The sequence below is a fragment of the Verticillium dahliae genome, genomic scaffold (genome assembly GCF_000150675.1).
Source record: "Verticillium dahliae VdLs.17 supercont1.7 genomic scaffold, whole genome shotgun sequence".
NCBI lineage: Eukaryota > Fungi > Ascomycota > Sordariomycetes > Glomerellales > Plectosphaerellaceae > Verticillium > Verticillium dahliae.
In genome coordinates this window covers 1,223,856-1,240,043 of record NW_009276917.1, presented here as the reverse complement: position 1 = coordinate 1,240,043, position 16,188 = coordinate 1,223,856, and the positions used below count along the sequence as shown (strand labels likewise).

At 57.4% G+C, this 16,188-nt stretch overlaps 6 protein-coding genes across 6 annotated transcripts; 3 read left to right on the top strand and 3 right to left on the bottom strand.

Moving 5' to 3' along the window:
• Window positions 1-1,016: 1,016 nt before the first annotated feature.
• Window positions 1,017-3,131, top strand: VDAG_04483 (cytochrome P450 52A11). The gene is made up of 2 exons (XM_009650930.1): window positions 1,017-1,942; window positions 1,999-3,131. The coding sequence occupies exons 1-2, from the start codon at window positions 1,260-1,262 to the stop codon at window positions 2,921-2,923; spliced, it is 1,608 nt and encodes a 535-aa protein (XP_009649225.1). The 5' UTR covers window positions 1,017-1,259; the 3' UTR covers window positions 2,924-3,131.
• Window positions 3,132-3,248: 117 nt separating this feature from the next.
• On the bottom strand, window positions 3,249-4,976 carry VDAG_04482 (seryl-tRNA synthetase; the record flags this gene model as incomplete). Its single annotated transcript, XM_009650929.1, has 6 exons — window positions 3,249-3,557; window positions 3,628-4,073; window positions 4,140-4,186; window positions 4,245-4,485; window positions 4,567-4,731; window positions 4,844-4,976. 6 exons carry the CDS (start codon window positions 4,974-4,976, stop codon window positions 3,249-3,251), a joined length of 1,341 nt encoding a protein of 446 aa, XP_009649224.1.
• A 498-nt stretch (window positions 4,977-5,474) lies between these two features.
• Window positions 5,475-7,320, bottom strand: VDAG_04481 (aromatic amino acid aminotransferase; the record flags this gene model as incomplete). The annotated part of the gene is made up of 3 exons (XM_009650928.1): window positions 7,033-7,320; window positions 5,811-6,973; window positions 5,475-5,732 (listed from the first exon to the last, which is right to left on the bottom strand). The coding sequence occupies exons 1-3, from the start codon at window positions 7,298-7,300 to the stop codon at window positions 5,475-5,477; spliced, it is 1,689 nt and encodes a 562-aa protein (XP_009649223.1). The 5' UTR covers window positions 7,301-7,320.
• A 1,678-nt stretch (window positions 7,321-8,998) lies between these two features.
• VDAG_04480 (cell wall protein) lies at window positions 8,999-10,188 on the top strand (the record flags this gene model as incomplete). Its single annotated transcript, XM_009650927.1, has 3 exons — window positions 8,999-9,110; window positions 9,180-9,828; window positions 9,855-10,188. The coding sequence occupies 3 exons, from the start codon at window positions 8,999-9,001 to the stop codon at window positions 10,186-10,188; spliced, it is 1,095 nt and encodes a 364-aa protein (XP_009649222.1).
• Window positions 10,189-10,659: 471 nt separating this feature from the next.
• VDAG_04479 (DNA topoisomerase) lies at window positions 10,660-14,076 on the bottom strand (the record flags this gene model as incomplete). Its single annotated transcript, XM_009650926.1, has 4 exons — window positions 10,660-11,195; window positions 11,249-13,567; window positions 13,624-13,844; window positions 14,025-14,076. The coding sequence occupies 4 exons, from the start codon at window positions 14,074-14,076 to the stop codon at window positions 11,058-11,060; spliced, it is 2,730 nt and encodes a 909-aa protein (XP_009649221.1). The 3' UTR covers window positions 10,660-11,057.
• A 558-nt stretch (window positions 14,077-14,634) lies between these two features.
• VDAG_04478 (ATP synthase gamma chain) lies at window positions 14,635-16,086 on the top strand. The gene is made up of 4 exons (XM_009650925.1): window positions 14,635-14,801; window positions 14,960-15,549; window positions 15,614-15,747; window positions 15,811-16,086. The coding sequence occupies exons 1-4, from the start codon at window positions 14,749-14,751 to the stop codon at window positions 15,937-15,939; spliced, it is 906 nt and encodes a 301-aa protein (XP_009649220.1). The 5' UTR covers window positions 14,635-14,748; the 3' UTR covers window positions 15,940-16,086.
• Window positions 16,087-16,188: the final 102 nt, after the last annotated feature.

Genomic DNA, 16,188 nt, shown 5'->3' with positions numbered 1-16,188 from the left:
CCGCGGGGCTGCACCTGCACCTGCACCTTGCACCTGCACCTGCACCTGCACCTGCACCTGCACCTGCACTTACACTGCATCTGCACCTGCCCTGTCACTTGCAGCGGGGGTGTTACTTCGTTTCACCATAGACCATCGTGCCATTTGTCAAGACCACACCACGCACTGTCCCCTAAACTGTGTTCCTGGATGCCGTATGGTCTATTGCGCTGTAATGTCTCCCATCCCCCTCCACATCTTCATCATCATGACCACGACCATGACCACACCTGGCCAAGATGCCATGTGCTTGCCACCATTCCACCCTTGCCGCGATGCTCATATGTGCGGTCTTCTCCAAGATGCTTCTCTCCGTCTCCGTCTCCGTCTCGGTGGCAGGTCCCCCTTGGCAGCATAACAACTACATGCCTCGAAAGCCGGTGCTCCGTACCACCTGGGCGTGAAATGGCACGCGGGCGCTCACTTCTACAGCATCCAAAGCACAAGGCTGGTTGTCTTCTCTTCGAGCCACAGCGGCAATCCTATGCAGCAGCACATGAACTACGGGCTTCTTTCTGCCAGACGAGGCGCACAGCCTTCCACCCGCCGTTTACGAACCTATGAAGTCTCGTAGCTTCGCATCAGCTTCCGTTTGTGGCTGGCAGAAACGACTCGACCTCTACAAGTACGTCGATCCACCCGGCATGTCAATGTCAGGATCAAGCCCCGACCTGGGAAAGGACCTTCGGGATATCTCCAACATCGCGACCCCGTGTTGACCCTGGTCTTCCCCGCCAAAACGGTCCAAGCCAGCAGGACCAAGCATCAAGTGGGGGAGGGGCCGTTTCCCGCACCAACGCACGCCTCCAAGATCCGCCCACAAGCTTGCCACACGAGTTTGAATCTGGGACGCCAGCTTCGAGAGGCCCGGCCGTTATACCTATTAAAGATCGAGCTGCTTCCCTCTTCCTTTGTCGCTACCTCATGACCAGTATACCCTGCTGTCTTCCCTGACTATTTCTTCTCACAAACCTCATCTTGGAATTCAAGGTATTGAGCTGAAGTCCCTCTTCGGTCCTCCCTTCAGCAACGCCATTTGCTGTCACTTGCAAGCAAAAGCGTAATAGTTTCATGGTCCAGGCTTAGAGCGAGCGCCGCCTCTCTTCGACTCAGGACCCGTTGAGATCCACCAACCGTGACACCACCACGTGCCACCACCACCGTTCACCGCCATACTCGGATCGTCTTTGTCAGATTTGAACCTCGATCAACCCTCCACCATGGGTCTCGTTGAGTTTGTCGTGGACAACATTTCCACAAAGACCGTTGCCGCCCTTCTCGGATTTGCTACCATTCTCTGGGTCGTCCTCGGCCGCATCGATGAGTATATTCGCCTCCGTCGCCTTGCCCCTTACACCTCGGGCAAGGCCTATGGCTCGACCTTTCCCTTTGGCCTTCGCTTCGTCTATGCTGCTATCAAGAATAACATGGCACATACCAACCTGGAATTCTGGACCACCAAATTCCGGGAGATTGACTGCTACACCGGCGAGACACGTGTGCTCGGTCAACGCATCCTCTCCACGGCCGACCCTGAGAACATCAAGGCCCTTCTTGCCACCCAGTTCAACGACTTTGGCAAGGGCGAGCCGTTCCACGCCGAATGGAGCGAGTTCCTCGGTGACAGCATCTTCACCACTGATGGCGACCAGTGGCACACGAGCCGGCAACTCCTCCGTCCTCAGTTCATTCGCGACCGTGTCAGTGACTTGCACTGCTTCGAATCCCACGTCCAGACGCTATTCAAGGCCATTGCCAACGGTGGAGCACTGAATGGCGAGGACCAGCCTGTCCACCTCGAGGCCGGCAATGGCAAGGTTCTCGACATTGCCGACATGTTCTTCCGTTATACCCTTGACGTTGCAACCGAATTCCTTCTGGGCAAAGATGTCAAGTCCATGTCGTGAGTGTATCCCCTGCAGCCACGAGCCAGACCCCCACAGACTGACAATGATCCAGAACCCCCCGCCAAGACTTTGCAGAGGCCTTCAATGAAGTCCAACGGGTCCAGAGCATCATTACCCGTTCTAATGGACTTCGCAACTTCGTTCCCCGTGGCTCCTTCCGCCGCGGCCTTCGTATCATCAACAACTTTGTCAATCAGTACATCGACCTTGCTCTGCGGCTGAGCCCCGAGGAGCTCTCTTCCAAGACCAAATCTGACAAGGACTTCACTTTCCTGCACGAGCTCGCCAGTTACACACAAGACCGCACAGCCATTCGCGATCAGCTCGTTGCCGTGCTGCTTGCTGGACGTGACACCACAGCCTGCACCTTGTCGTGGGCTGTTTACGAGCTGTCCCGCCAGCCCGAGCTCGTCCGCAAGCTTCGCGACGAGATCCTCCAGCACGTCGGGCCCGACCGCGAGCCAACCTATGCAGACATGAAGAGCATGAGGTACCTGCAGAACGTCGTGAATGAGACGCTCCGCCTCTACCCCGCCGTGCCTTACAACGTGCGTCTCGCGCTCCGCGACACGACGCTTCCGCGCGGCGGTGGTCCTGACGGCTCTTTGCCCCTGCCTGTTTTGAAGGACACACCCATCGCCTATTCTACTCTCGTCATGCAGCGCCGTGCAGACATCTACCCGCCCCCCTCGGCTACATTCGCCCCCCATAATGTCTTCTCACCAGAGCGTTGGCAGCACTGGCAGCCGAAGCCGTGGACCTACATTCCCTTCAACGGCGGGCCGCGCATCTGCATCGGACAGCAGTTTGCCCTGACGGAGATGAGTTATGTGCTGTGCCGCCTGTTCCAGCGGTACGAGCGGGTCGAGAGCTACATGGACAATGTGGACGGTGGCAAACCTTGTCTCAAGTCGGATATTGTGCTGCAGCCGGGCCAGGGCGTCAATGTTGCCTTTTGGGAAGCCAAGAAGGCGTGAGATTCGGGAACTTCGTGATGGGTCCTCTTTGTATTTTGACTAGCCACGCTACGAGCTTGAACTGTTCACTGAATGTTTACATGAGCAAACACCTGCTGGGCCGTCACGCGCTGTGAAAAGCGAAGCTGGTGTGGGCTGATGCAAAGAGAACGAAATGTGTGTTGGGTAGTCATCAATTCTTGAACGTCACACAAGACATGTCTGTTCAGTCGCTCAAATCTAACACAGATGCTCCTTCTAGCCGTGTCATTTTGCCTCCGCTGCTTTTTTTCTTTTGCATCATCATCCGCCTACCCTTCCACGAACGGGACGAGGGCGCCCCCACTCACTTCTGAAAGGGGATGAACTCGGGCTGGCCGGGGATGTACTTGCGCAGCACCTCGGGGACGTTGAGGCCCTCGGCGGTCTGGTAGTTCTCGAGGACGCAGCAGAGGGTGCGCTCGGCGGCGGTGAGGGTGGCGTTGAGGGCGTGGACGTATTCCTTCTTGCCGCTGCCGGGGGCCTCCTTGGCCTTCTTGACGCCGTAGCGGATCTCGAGCTCGCGCGTCTGGTAGTCGGTGCAGTTGGAGCACGAGACGAGCTCCTTGTACTCGCCCTGGAAGGGGAAGTAGGCCTCGAGGTCGAACTTTTTGGCCTGGACGGGGGTTAGCGGGGGTTCCATGTGCGAAGGGGGCATTCGTCGCCGAGCGCAGACGGGCACGTACGGCAGAGTTGTTCAGGGCGCCGGACACAATGCTGACGACCTGGTAGGGCAGGCCGAGGGACTTGTAGAACTCCTCCGAGGTGGCGATCATCTCGTCGAAGAACTTCCAGCTGTCCTCGGGCTTGCAGAGGACAAACTGCTCGACCTTTTCAAACTGGTGGACGCGGAAGACGCCCCAGGCGTCGCGGCCGTGGTTGCCGGCCTCCTTGCGGAAGCACGTGCTGAAGCCGGCGTACTTGATCGGCAGCTGGCCGGGCTGCAGCCACTCGTCGGCGTGCAGGCACGAGAGCGGCTGCTCACTCGTCGCGATGAGGTACTTGTCGGCCGAGCCGTCGGTGCTCTTGCCCTCGGAGACGCGGTACAGCTCCTCGTCGAACTGGGAGAGCTGGGCCGTCTTGGCCATCTGGTCGCGGTCGAGGAAGTAGGGGGGCTGGTTGGGGGTGTAGCCTGCGGAGGGCGCTTAGTCTGTATTTCTTACTGAAAAGACCATGAGAAAGGGGGCTGGGTCTTTACCCTTGTTGAAGAGGAACTCGATACCGTAGCTGACGAGAGCCTGGTTCCTACATGCGTGTGAGAACGAGAACCCAGACAGAGGTGCGTGCGGCCCATGGTCCTTACAGGAAGTAGCCCATGCCCGTCAGGCAGTATCCGCGGTGGCCGACAAGCTTGACGCCGCGCGTGGGATCGTAACCGCCGAGCTTCAGCAGGACGTCGTGATGCGAAACGGCGGCGGCAAAGGGCTTCAGCTCGCGGCCCTCGGGCTTCCAGGTGCGGATCACCTTGTTGTCATCCTCGGTATTGCTGATGGGGACGGACTCGTGGACGTAGTTGCCGATGATTCTCGTCTTGTTGCGCAGCTCTGCGGGCGCGGGTCAGTCTTGGACTTTTGGTGACTCCGTCATGTCAAAGGAGGCCAACGTCGAGGGAGAGAGAAACGCACCCTTTTGCTTCTCAGCCGCAGCGGCCTCCTGGTCCTTCTGCTGCTTCTGCAGGTCCGTCTTCTTCACCTGCAGGTCAGCATCGTCGACCTTGTTCTTCCTTCGCTGGCCAATCTCCTTCTGGACGGCGCCGATTTGAGCGTTGAACTGGGTGACCTTGTACTGTTCTGTAGACCTGTCAGTCCAACTGGAGCCGACGTGCCGAAGAACGCATGCCAAAAAGAGGCATGCCAAAACGAGGCATGCCAAAAAAAGATGTCAACAAAAGCCATGACGAACCGCTGCGCGCCTCCTGCCACAGCGCAATAACCTCGTCGACGAGCTCTACCGGGTCGCCACGCTGGCGCTGGCTCTCCCTGATCTTCTCGGGGTCGCCGCCGCGTTCGGCAATGAAGTCCAGGGCGTCGAGCATGGCTGATTTTTTTTTCTTTCCGGGTTTCTTGCTGACGTGGGTGGGTGCCGGGGATCTGGATTTTGTCTCGGTAGATCGAGTCGCTGAAAGTGAGGGGCAGTTTTCGCGCGTCCCCGGCAGAAGAGGGGTGTTTCTGGCATATGCGATTGATCTTTTGGCGGGGACCGTGTGTGAGTCAGACGGGCAGTGAGTTGCACTGTGGAGGGGCGACCAAGCATCGGGTACCCTATGTGCCTTCGGGAGGGCACGTGACTGTCCCCTATTCCTCGTCTGTCGCCCTGAACAAGGTACTCAACTCATCAGACAGTCGTTGATTAAGAAAGTTATCATGCCATTGAGATTCGCTGGAGATTATGAAGTATATTCGTTCAGTCAAAAAATCAGGCCCAACTCCAACCCGCAGCGCAGTCCCCATGCCTTACTGAATCTCATGTCTTTGGCCTCTGATGCTCCTCTAACCAGGGTAATGACATGGTGTTTTCCCGTCCTCAATTCACCTCAGTCGATGCGGTACGACGTTTGAATCGCCGCCCCCAGTCTCTGGATAGCTGTGCTCATGGCCTCCTCCGATGCGCTCGCAAAGGTCGCCCGGAAGAACATGTCCTTCGCAGGCGTGCCAGGCTCAGTACGGAACCAGGAGCCCCGCGCACAGAGAACGCCGTTTCCAATGGCCTTGTTGAAGATGTCTTCCTCAATATCCAGCAATGAACGCTGCGGGTAGTCGGGGTGCTTGGTATGGTCGACCTTGAGCCAGAGCTGCAAGCCGGTTAGTGTCAAAAAAAAAAAAGAAAAAAAAACCCCCCCCAGGTGGTGGACGGGCCGTAGGCAACTTACGAACATGCCCGCGGCAGGCGGGGTCCAAGATACAATATCCTTCGGCAAGTGGTCCTCGCAGGCGGCGAGCAGCATGTTGCGGCGCCGCGTATAGTTCATCCTCAAGTCGATCAGCCACTTCAGGTAGCCCTCGTGGCCCCACGTCTCGTCCAGCAGCTTCCACAGCATGACCTGTGAGAAGCCGCTCGGGCCCTGGTTGGCGACCTCGGCGTGGCGGATATATCGCTCCACCATCTGCGCCGACGCTGTGATCCATCCGAGTCGTGAGCCTGGCACCAGTACCTTGGAGAAGGAGTCCATCCGCAAGACGCGGCCGTCCGTGTCCATGCTTAGCAGCGAGGGGACCAGGTCGGCGAGGAACTGGTCAACACTCGCCGGTGGTGGCGGCACCGGCGCATCCTTGCCGGCATAAGGCTGCATCTGCAGGAAGTAGTAGGGTTCATCCTCGATGATGTACACATCGTGCTTCTGACACACAGCGTAGACGGCGCGGCGACGCTCAGGTCCCTGGGTGGCACCGGTGGGGTTCTGGCCTGAAGGAACAGTGTACAGAACATGCGGCTTGCGGGCGCCGCGCGCCTTCTCGTCCCACGATGTCAGGAGCTCGTCCATGCTCTCGGGCAGCAGGCCCTCGGCGTCCATCTTGACGCCAAAGGTCTTGATGCCCAGGGGGCCGATGGTTTCGAGGGCGGTCGAGAAGCTGTACTCCTCGGTGAGGACCGAGTCACCCCTGTCGCGGTCGCAGAGCATGCGCAAGGCCTGCTCGAGGGCGCCGGTGCTGCCGACTGTCTGACACACCTTCCAGTCTGCGTACGGTGGGTTGTAGACCAGTTCGGTGTGTTCTGTGACGAAGCGCATCATCTGAGCGGAGCCCGTAGACTGGCCATAGTTGAGGGCGATGGACAGGTCGTATTCCGACTTGCCGTCGCGCACATCATACTTGCCTATGCTAATGGTCTGTGCCGTGGGACTTTGTGCCGAGAGATTGTCTTTCTCAGCGAAGTCTGGTGGCGTGGGCACACGCATGGTGATCTCTGAAAAGGGGAAATACTCGCTCGACGGCAAGCCGCCGCCGAGGGAGATGAGACCTGGCGTCTTGAGGAAACGAGCGGCTTGCTTCAGGGTGCATGGCTTGCGCACCGCGGCTTCGTGGCTCAGGTGGTCTACGGCCTCTTGGTCAGCGAGAGTCGGGGGCCAGAGACTCGAGCACCGGCTTTCTTACGGTCCCATCGTTTGGCCTCCGGCTTGTCATGAGATGGCGCCTTGAACATGTCACTGTCAGAGACGGCAGCCACGCCGGCGACGAGCTTGCCAGCCTTGGCCCGCCGCTCCCGGATGCTGTCGAAGACGGATATCGGTTGCTTGTTCTCGAGCACGGCATCTTGCTGCACCGGCGCGGCCTCACCGGCCGAGTTGAGCTTTGGCTTGGCATGGAATGATCGTCTGGATATGAGTCCGACTGGTGCGGTCTGGCAAGCTATGGCGGACATGGCTGTGATGTTCCGCAGGCGTAAAGCACGTTGGGTTGCAAGGTGACCCATTGTGAAAGCGGTCGCCGGGGATGGTATGGGTTTTGTATTGCCGTTGCTGATCTCGATCCGACTGTGTAGCGTTGAACTCTAGTGCGTAGCGTTCGTAGCGTTGAAGCTGAGGGAGTGAGGTGTAGGGAGGGCGGTTTCATTGTCCTTCCCCATCCATCGAACCTCTTACACATCGTGACTCGAGATAAGGAGGGGGAGGCAAGCTCGACCAGCGGATGACAGGGCGGGCAGGTGGATTGGCGGGGCATTTCCGCTGGTACCCGCAGCTACCCATGTCATTCTGGACGCATAGAGGCGCTATGATTCGCTGAGGTTTCAGGGGTCCTGCACTGTGACCTCCTTCCCTCCCCCCCCACCCCTTCTTCCCGTGCCAGAGCACGCCCTTTGGCAGCGCCCTGGAGGAACGCCCTGGAGGGACGCCCTGGGCCGGCGCCGCACAGCGCCCTGTACAGCGTCCGGGTGACGTTCTAGGGCAGGGCAGGAGCCGCGTTGCTTTTGGCACCGGCGGGCAGTTGCGGCTCTCGTTCGACGTCACGCGCCCAGTGAGTTGGGAAGCTACGACAAGCACCTGAAGGAGGAAAGTCGGCCTGGGAACGGTGCGAGGGGAAGGTGTGCGTGCTGTGGGGTATTGGGCTTTCGATTGCATCAGAATTGCTTTCCTGCGTCTTGCACGCTGTTCGTCTTCCTTTTGCTGAAGCTGCCCGATGATGCAAGAAGCCGGCCGCTTGCTCGTTGGTCGAGTTGGTGTAGTGATGTGGGTAGTGCTGGGGAATACTGGAGAAGTGGATACCTTTTTATCGTTTTTATCAAAGGTTTTATCAGTCGACCTGGTTGAGCCACGAACACGTACAGGACAGCTCGAGAGCAAGAGCGAAACACGTCGTCGGACCTCGAAATCTCCGTTTCATGACGATGGATCCAATGACCGCATATTTTAGAAGGCATTGACTACGAATCGAGGCGAGTGAGAGGAAAGAGACGTACGTCGCTGCGCCAAGCAGCTCGTCATGCCAGCCACCTTGATTCCTCCAGCCACACATTTTCAGCCACGCTACGGCCAATCAGCACGCGCCATTCTGCTCTTCAGGCTCCTCCAGCGCTTGTCCCAACCTCCCCCAAATCTCCCCCCATGTCGTTGATACGACAACAGGACCCTGAAAACTGCCCACGCTGGCCCGGCTTCAGCTTCGTATTCCCTGGCCCGCCGGCTGGGACTTGCACGGCCAAGCGGTTTCCAAGATCTCGAGGTGCTCGACACTGCGTTTGGGCCCCACCGTCCCGTCGATTGGGTCGCCACATCCTTGAACTTGCAGGCTGGGAACGTCTCCCATATAGATTGCCATGCCGCCGCGTCCGCCCTTGGACGGACTCTTGTCCCAGTTGTACCATACCAGTCACTTTACCACCTGCTCACCCTATTGTCTCCTTGTCTACCGTCACAAGAGACATATCGATACAGAGGCAACCTCCTTCGCCCGAGGCTGACTGAACATCATCGACAAGCCTCACTGAGTACATACCATCTGGGCTCAAGCGAGGCACCTTCTCCAACCTCGCCATCTGCTCGCCTGTTCTGTACGAAATATTGTTTCGGTTCCGGCGTCCCTTCACCTCTCTCCAGCGCACACACAGACACAGACACAAAAAATGTTCTTCGCAAGAACAAGGAGCCCCGCAACCTTGGCAGCGGCAGCGGCAGCAGCATTCTCAACATTGACAGCGGCCCAGACATGGACGGATTGTAACCCTCTGACAACAAGTATGCTCTCCACCTGCCTGCTGACCCACCCGCCCCGAGACATCCATCACTGACAATTCCCCCGCGTAGCATGCGAACCTAACACGGCGCTCGGCATGGCCATTGACGTCGACTTTGCCAACGGCGCCGTCGACACCTTTATCGAAGCCGGCTCGCCGACCTACGGCCGCGACGGCGCCAGCTTCACCGTCGCCGCCTCGGGCCAGGCCCCGCAGCTCATGTCGCTCTTCTACATCATGTTCGGCCGCGTCGAGATCACACTCAAGGCGGCCCCCGGCGCCGGCATCGTCTCCTCCCTCGTCCTCCAGTCCGACACGCTCGACGAGATCGACTTTGAGTGGCTCGGCGCCGACCCGCACGAGGTCCAGACCAACTACTTTGGCAAGGGCCAGGTCACGTCCTACAACCGCGGCCAGTTCCACAAGATGGACAAGAACAACCAGGACGAGTTCCTCACCTACGTCTTCGACTGGACCAAGGACCGCACCGAGTTCTACGTCGACGGCACCCTCGTCCGCACCCTGACCCCCGCCGACGCCGACGACAACCAGTACCCCCAGTCCCCGATGCAGGTCCGCTTCGGCGCCTGGTCCGGCGGCGACCCGGCCAACGCCCCCGGCACCATCGCCTGGGCCAAGGGTCCCACCGACTTCGCCCAGGGCCCCTTCAGCATGGTCGTCCGCGACCTCAAGGTCATCGACTACTCCACCGGCAAGCAGTACAAGTACACCGACACTCGGGCAGCTGGCAGTCCATCGAGGCCGTCGGCGGCACCGTCAACGCCAACGAGGGCAACGCCGACCAGGTCGCCGTCACCGCCACCGCCGCCGCCGAGACGGGCGGGCCCGCCCCCACCGTGCCCCCCGGCGGCATCGGCACCGACGAGGCCACCGCCCAGCAGACCGGCTGGCCCTGGGACGCCGCCGACAGGCCCAACGGCGGCTCCGTGCCCGAGGGCTGGCGCATCACCGAGGAGGGCAAGCTGCGCGCCATTGGCGCCGGCGCCTCGCTGCGCCCGCACGTGCTGCTCCTGGCCCTGTCCTTCTTCGCCGGCGTCGTGGCTGTCGTCAGGAGGTGAAGCCTCTCCCTTCCGATTTTGAGAGAGAAAAAAAAAACGGGAAAGAAGGGGAGGCCTTTTTTTGTGTACGACCAAACGATATCAACTTATTTTTATGCTTTGGAATGGGAAAACGAGACGTTACGACGATGGAGATGAGGAAGAGATGCGAGGGGGGGCATGCATGAAGCGCATTGGATCATCATTTTAGCATAGCGACAGCCTGAGCGGCCCTGGAATTCGAGAACCCATAGATGTGTGTCCTTTTTTTGAAAATGGGCCACGAAGCATTAGAGGAATATATTTCCCCAAAGATACCAGTTACTCTACGTTCCTTTCCCAGACTTCGTGGATACAATCCTACTGTCATTTTCATCACAACTCGCATGCCTTCATACTTGCTTACTTGGCTGACCAGATGTCTTTGTGCGGCTGTGAAAGTGGCACATAACATAAGACAAGCACGGGAGAAAAAAGTGCACGCTCCTGCATACGATTTGATCTGTTAATTTATTCATTTGTTGACTTGCTAATTGGTCGGTGTCCAAGTCTTATACATCGACGGCATTGTAGGCCTCTCCGCCTTCCCCCCAGCGCAAACAACAAGCAACGCCCATCGTTGCGCGAATGTCATCCTCAGACGGCCTCCCAACCAAGTCCCCTAGCACCATAAGCAAAGAAAATGCCACCAGAATGCCGGCCTCCCCCTTCGATCATAGCTTTTGAGACAACCTGCCAGGCACCTAGCCGGGGCTCTGATGGCCAGGCTACTTTTGGCAAAGAAGGTCGCAGCAGCACCAGCCTCTCCCTGGCAATTCGAATGTATTGTATACAGAACGACACAGCAAGCTGCTGTTTCGCTTCAGGTCGCGCTGGTCGAACAGTGCCGCCTAGAATTCCCACGTGTCGTCATCCACCGACTGAATGGCCCAGTTGAATTTCTCGCGCATAGTCTTCGAGAAGAACTTCTCGATAGGCACGTCAAACTTTCGTGAGAACACAACCGTGAGGCGTGGATCGATGTAGTTCTGAGATAGGTTAGCATGCTACAGAACACCGCTTGGGTGGCATCATGACTCACCAGCTTACTGGTACCCAGGGCAACCTCCTTGTTGCCGTCACGGTCCTGGGCTTGAAGTTCCAGGTTCTTGGCGCGCTCCTCAATCTTCTTCGCCCCCTCCAAGAGTTTCTCCACGGTGGGGCTTCTGCCTTCGGCTTCGACCTTCTTTGTCTTGTGCTCCTTCTTGAGCTTCGCGAGCAGTTCCGAGGCAGCCTTGAGACGCTCCTTAAGCTCCTTTTCGGGTAGCTTCTTGGAACCTTCGGCAACAAGCTTCTCGTTGTCCTTTTCAAACTTCTTGGTGATCTTCGTTCGCTGCTCCTCGTAAAGGAAATTCAAATGCTCCTCGATCCACTCGTTATCGAGCTCCTCGTCAAGCTTGAAGAAATCCACTCCGAGCTTCTTCTTCTGCTTGGGGTCGACGTCAAGGATCATCATCTTAGTACGCCACTGCTGGTACTTCAGACCTTTGATGCGGTCTCCAAGCTTTTCCATCTGGGCCTGATGACCGGCACCAACAGTCCGCTTGTGGTTACAGAGGATGGCGACTTTGCGATTGCAGTCGTTGTAGAGCTTCACCTTCTCTGCAATCGTGGCCTTCTCCACGGGGAGCTCTTGGAGCAGCCGCGACATGGTGAAGGAGGCGTTGTAGGTACGGAACACCTTGGCAGTGAGACCATCCATGTAGCTCTTCAAGTGTTTGTTCAGCTGCGTCGTGGTCAAGCGGTCAAAGATGTCATCACCCTCACCCTTGGGAGGCTTCTTGAAGATCTTGAGGTTCTTGAAGACCTGGCGTTCAACAGTAAACTCGTCAAAGAAACGGATACTGTCTTTACCCAAGAAGTCGAAGACGACAGTGTTGGGCTCCTTGAGGGTGACGTGCTCAAACTTGAGAGAGCAGCAGCCGACAGTCTCAGCCTCTTCCTCGGCATTCTTTTCGTTACCGGCTCGAAGCGCGAACTTGTCGATCAAATACATGGCGGTAGCGCGCTGCCTGTCAGCCATCGTCTCACTCTTGAGGTCCTTGCCGTAGTCGCGGCGAATTCTGTCGATGTGCTTCTTCAACTCGCGCGCCTTTTCGAACTTCATGTGATCTGACTTGCCCTTGACGGAGCTACTGGAGCCCGTCATGACGTACTTGTACGCGCCGTTGATGTTTTCCTGCCATGACGCGAGCCACGTAGCCTTGTTGTCGTGTACGACAGCCTTCCACTTGTGACCATCAGGAGGCTTGGGAATCTTTGCGTCCTTGCCAATGTTGATGGTGATCTGCTCCGGGAAAACTTGCTTCTTGATTCTACCCGTCTTCGGGTGGTCGCCACGCCCACGGAAAAGACTGGGAGGCTCGACGCGGAAGTTGCCCATCTTCTCTTTGCGACCATCCCAGAGGCAGTATTTGAACGGTTCCTCCCGCGCGTCTTTTTCCTCCTTGATCTGCTTCTTCTCCTCCTTGGTTCGGTTCTTCCTCATGGCACTTTGCTGTTCAGCGTAGTCGGCCATGGGCTGCCAGTTGATTTTGTGGAAGTCCTTGATATCAACCTTTTTGCCATCCTTGTCTGTCGCCGGGCCATGCTCCTTGATGACCTCGCGGAAATCCTCAAAGAAGTTCTTCTGGAACGTAGGGTTGTCCACATTGTTCTTGGAGTGGAACATGGATCCGAAGAACCATGCAGCTTCCTCGACTTGGAGAGGGAGATTGAGTGGCTTGCCGTCGTAGACGAGCTTGACGTTCTTTGGAAGCGGCTCGTACTTGTAGTCCATCAACACGCCATTATGCTCGAGTGTGGTCCACTTGACACTGTCATCTTCTTTCTTTGGCTCGTTCCACCACTCATCCACAGCCTCGTCTTCCTCGGCCTCCTCGCTCTCTTCCTTTTTGGCGGGCCTGCCCTTTTTCGCTGGCGTGACGGCCTTTGTCTTCGTACCCTTGGCCGGCGTCTTCACAGGCGTAGCCTTCTTAGCCTTCTTAGCAATGGGCTTGTCAGAGTCGGACTCGTCCTTGACGACGCGCTTTTTGGCGGCACCCACACCGTTGGACTGGCGTCTAGGCTTTGCGAGAGGCTCGTCATCGGAATCATCCTTGATGGTCTTCTTTGCAGCAGGCTTCTTGGCTTTGCTCTCCTGTGCCCGAATGGCTCTGGCCTCCTTCGCGGCGTCCTCTTCGATGCTTGCCTTCTTCGCAGCGAGCTTCACGCTCAGTGGTTGATCATCGTCAGAGTCGGACTCGGGGAGGGCAGTTTCCTTGTATGATGGGGGCATCTTGGCCCTCTTCCTCATGATGGGCACATCATCGTCGGAATCGGACTCCTGTTTCGTTTTCGACTTGGTCTTCTGGCGTTTTGCCTGCATGCGTGGTTAGTCTCGCCTCTCGAGACACCTGCAGACCTGCGGTAACCTACCAGTGGCTTGTCATCATCACTATCTGAACCATCATGGTAGTTGATCTTAGTGATTGAGGTGCGTGCCTTCCGCTTGGCGAGTCCGTCTTGGGCAGGTGAGAGATCCATGTCGTCGACAACGGGACCATTGCGCACAGAGATGCCGGCCGGTGCTGGCTTCATCTTGGAATCGGTGGCGTCCATGGCCTTGTCTTCAGCTCTAGAGATTTTGGAAGCGGAGACTATCGAGTGTCTGTCAGAACCTGGATAAGTGGAAAGGGAAGAAAAGTCGTCTCGAAGAAGGCGCGTCAAGTCACCCCAAGGTGAGTGACACGTCAACAAGGCTTGGGGGGGTTGTAGAGAGCGGAAGGCGCAATGAGAGGGATGCATGCGCCAGAACAGCAAATTCAGAAAAAACTTACCATGACCGTTGGACCTCGCCAGAGGCATATCATCGTCGGAGCTGGTAGCCATGGCTGATGCGAGCCCGTGGGGTTGCTGGCTCGACACTAGTGGGTGGTATTATGGAGTTCGGACTCGGTGAGAAAATCGCGGCGGCGCGGTTGCTGTAAGCTGTCGATGCGGTTCGCAGTAGCAGTTTGTCGAATGGTCGATTGACGAGAATTGAAGGTTTGAAGGCAAAAAAAGATGGTAACTTCGACCACTCCGCACTTCCAGCCCCACGCTAGATGGTTTGCAGGAGGGATAGGATCTGCAGGGCCGTCACGAATAGAGGAAGAAGATGAAGGGCCAGACTGAGGGAAGGGCAGCTTTGGCTTGACGATTTAGATGGGGCGGCCCTGGGAGTTAAGGTAGGAACAATACGCCCGGGCGGCTGAGGTGGCAGGTGGGTGGAGCCTCGCGCCGTATTCCTGTTCCCTCCTTGGCTTGCTTGGCTCCTCTTGTTCAGTCAGAGTGTCCAGTGTCTGGTCCACAGCCTCACGTGACTCGATTCCTGCCAAACCCGGCTAGCCGGGAAAGTCCGACATTGGCTGCTCGCCCGTTGCCGGTTGAAAATAGCCTCTCAACCCCATCGACAGCCCATCAAGCACTCGCCCCAGCCTGTCAATTGGCCTTCTAGACGATCCGCGGTCAATTGAAGCTTCCTCCGGTGCAAGGTCCCTTTCACCCCCTTCATCTTCCATAATGCTCTCCCGCGCGGCAAGGCCAGCTCTGCGAGCTGCTGTTGCGGCTCCTCGGTAAGTGGCTCGGTCCTTGGAAGAAGTCTGGCAGAGTCTTGGGAGGACAACGCGACCTCGCGCCCGTCGATTGGACAGCGAAAGATGGCTCGGAAGAGCTGGAGACGTCGCAGGAATCGAGATGCGATGGAACAATGATGCTGACGACTCGGATGCAGCGTCGCCGCGAGCACCCCCAGCACCGCCGCCACCTATGCCACTCTTCGTGAGATCGAGGGCCGTCTCAAGTCCATTCGCAACATCGAGAAGATCACCAACACGATGAAGATTGTTGCTTCCACCAAGCTCACTCGCGCCCAGCGCTCCATGAACGACTCCCGTGCCTACGGTGAGACCTCCAACCAGGTTTTCGAGTCGGCCGAGACCAAGCCCACCGAGGGTGAGGGCAAGAAGGAGCTCATCGTCGTCTGCTCCTCCGACAAGGGTCTCTGTGGTGGTATTCACTCTGGTCTGTCCCGTTACATCCGCCGCACCACTCCCGACGCTGGCCCCTTCGACATGGTCATCATCGGCGAGAAGTGCAGGTCCCAGCTCCAGCGCACCAACGGCAAGAACATCGTTCTCAACTTCGCCGGTGTTGGCAAGGACGTTCCTACTTTCGGTGACGCCGCCGCCATTGCCGACCAGATCGTCCAGCTCCCCACCGAGTACTCGAACGTCAAGATTGTCTACAACAAGTTCATTAACGCTCAGAGCTACGAGCCCGCTACCATTGATGCCTTTGACGTCGAGGCCATCACTGCCTCCGGTAAGCTTTCGACGCAGTGAGAATCGACACCAAGGACCCGTGTGCTAATGTGTTGTTTCTATAGCCAACTTCTCCTCCTTCGAGGTTGACGAGGAGCTTCTCCCCAACCTCCGCGAGTACGCCCTTGCCAACTCCCTCTTCTGGGCTCTGGCCGAGGGCCACGCCTGCGAGCAGTCCGCCCGTCGCAACGCCATGGACGTGAGTAGATTCATAGATTTTTTTTTTTTTTTTGAGATGATCCAAGTGACTGACACACGACAGAATGCTTCCAAGAACGCCGGCGAGATGATCAGCAAGTTCCAGATTCTCTACAACCGTACTCGCCAAGCCGTCATTACGGGCGAGCTGGTTGAGATTATCACTGGTGCGACGGCCTCGGAGGACATGTAATCTGCGAAATGCATCGCGTCGGAGAATACCATACCTCTTCCCTTTGTATCAAGCTCTCGAACGATGGCCACCCATGCCTCGGTGTACCAAAGCCTTCCCAATAAACCCTTGACCTAGAGATGAGACGGTCACGTTTGAAAACAAAAACCAGCGCCGCATATAATATTTCGCGTGAATGAGATGAATGTTTGTGTATGTGCGAGTCTGTATTGTGAGGACTTTACTGTATAGTGAGGTCCAGGCCACCAA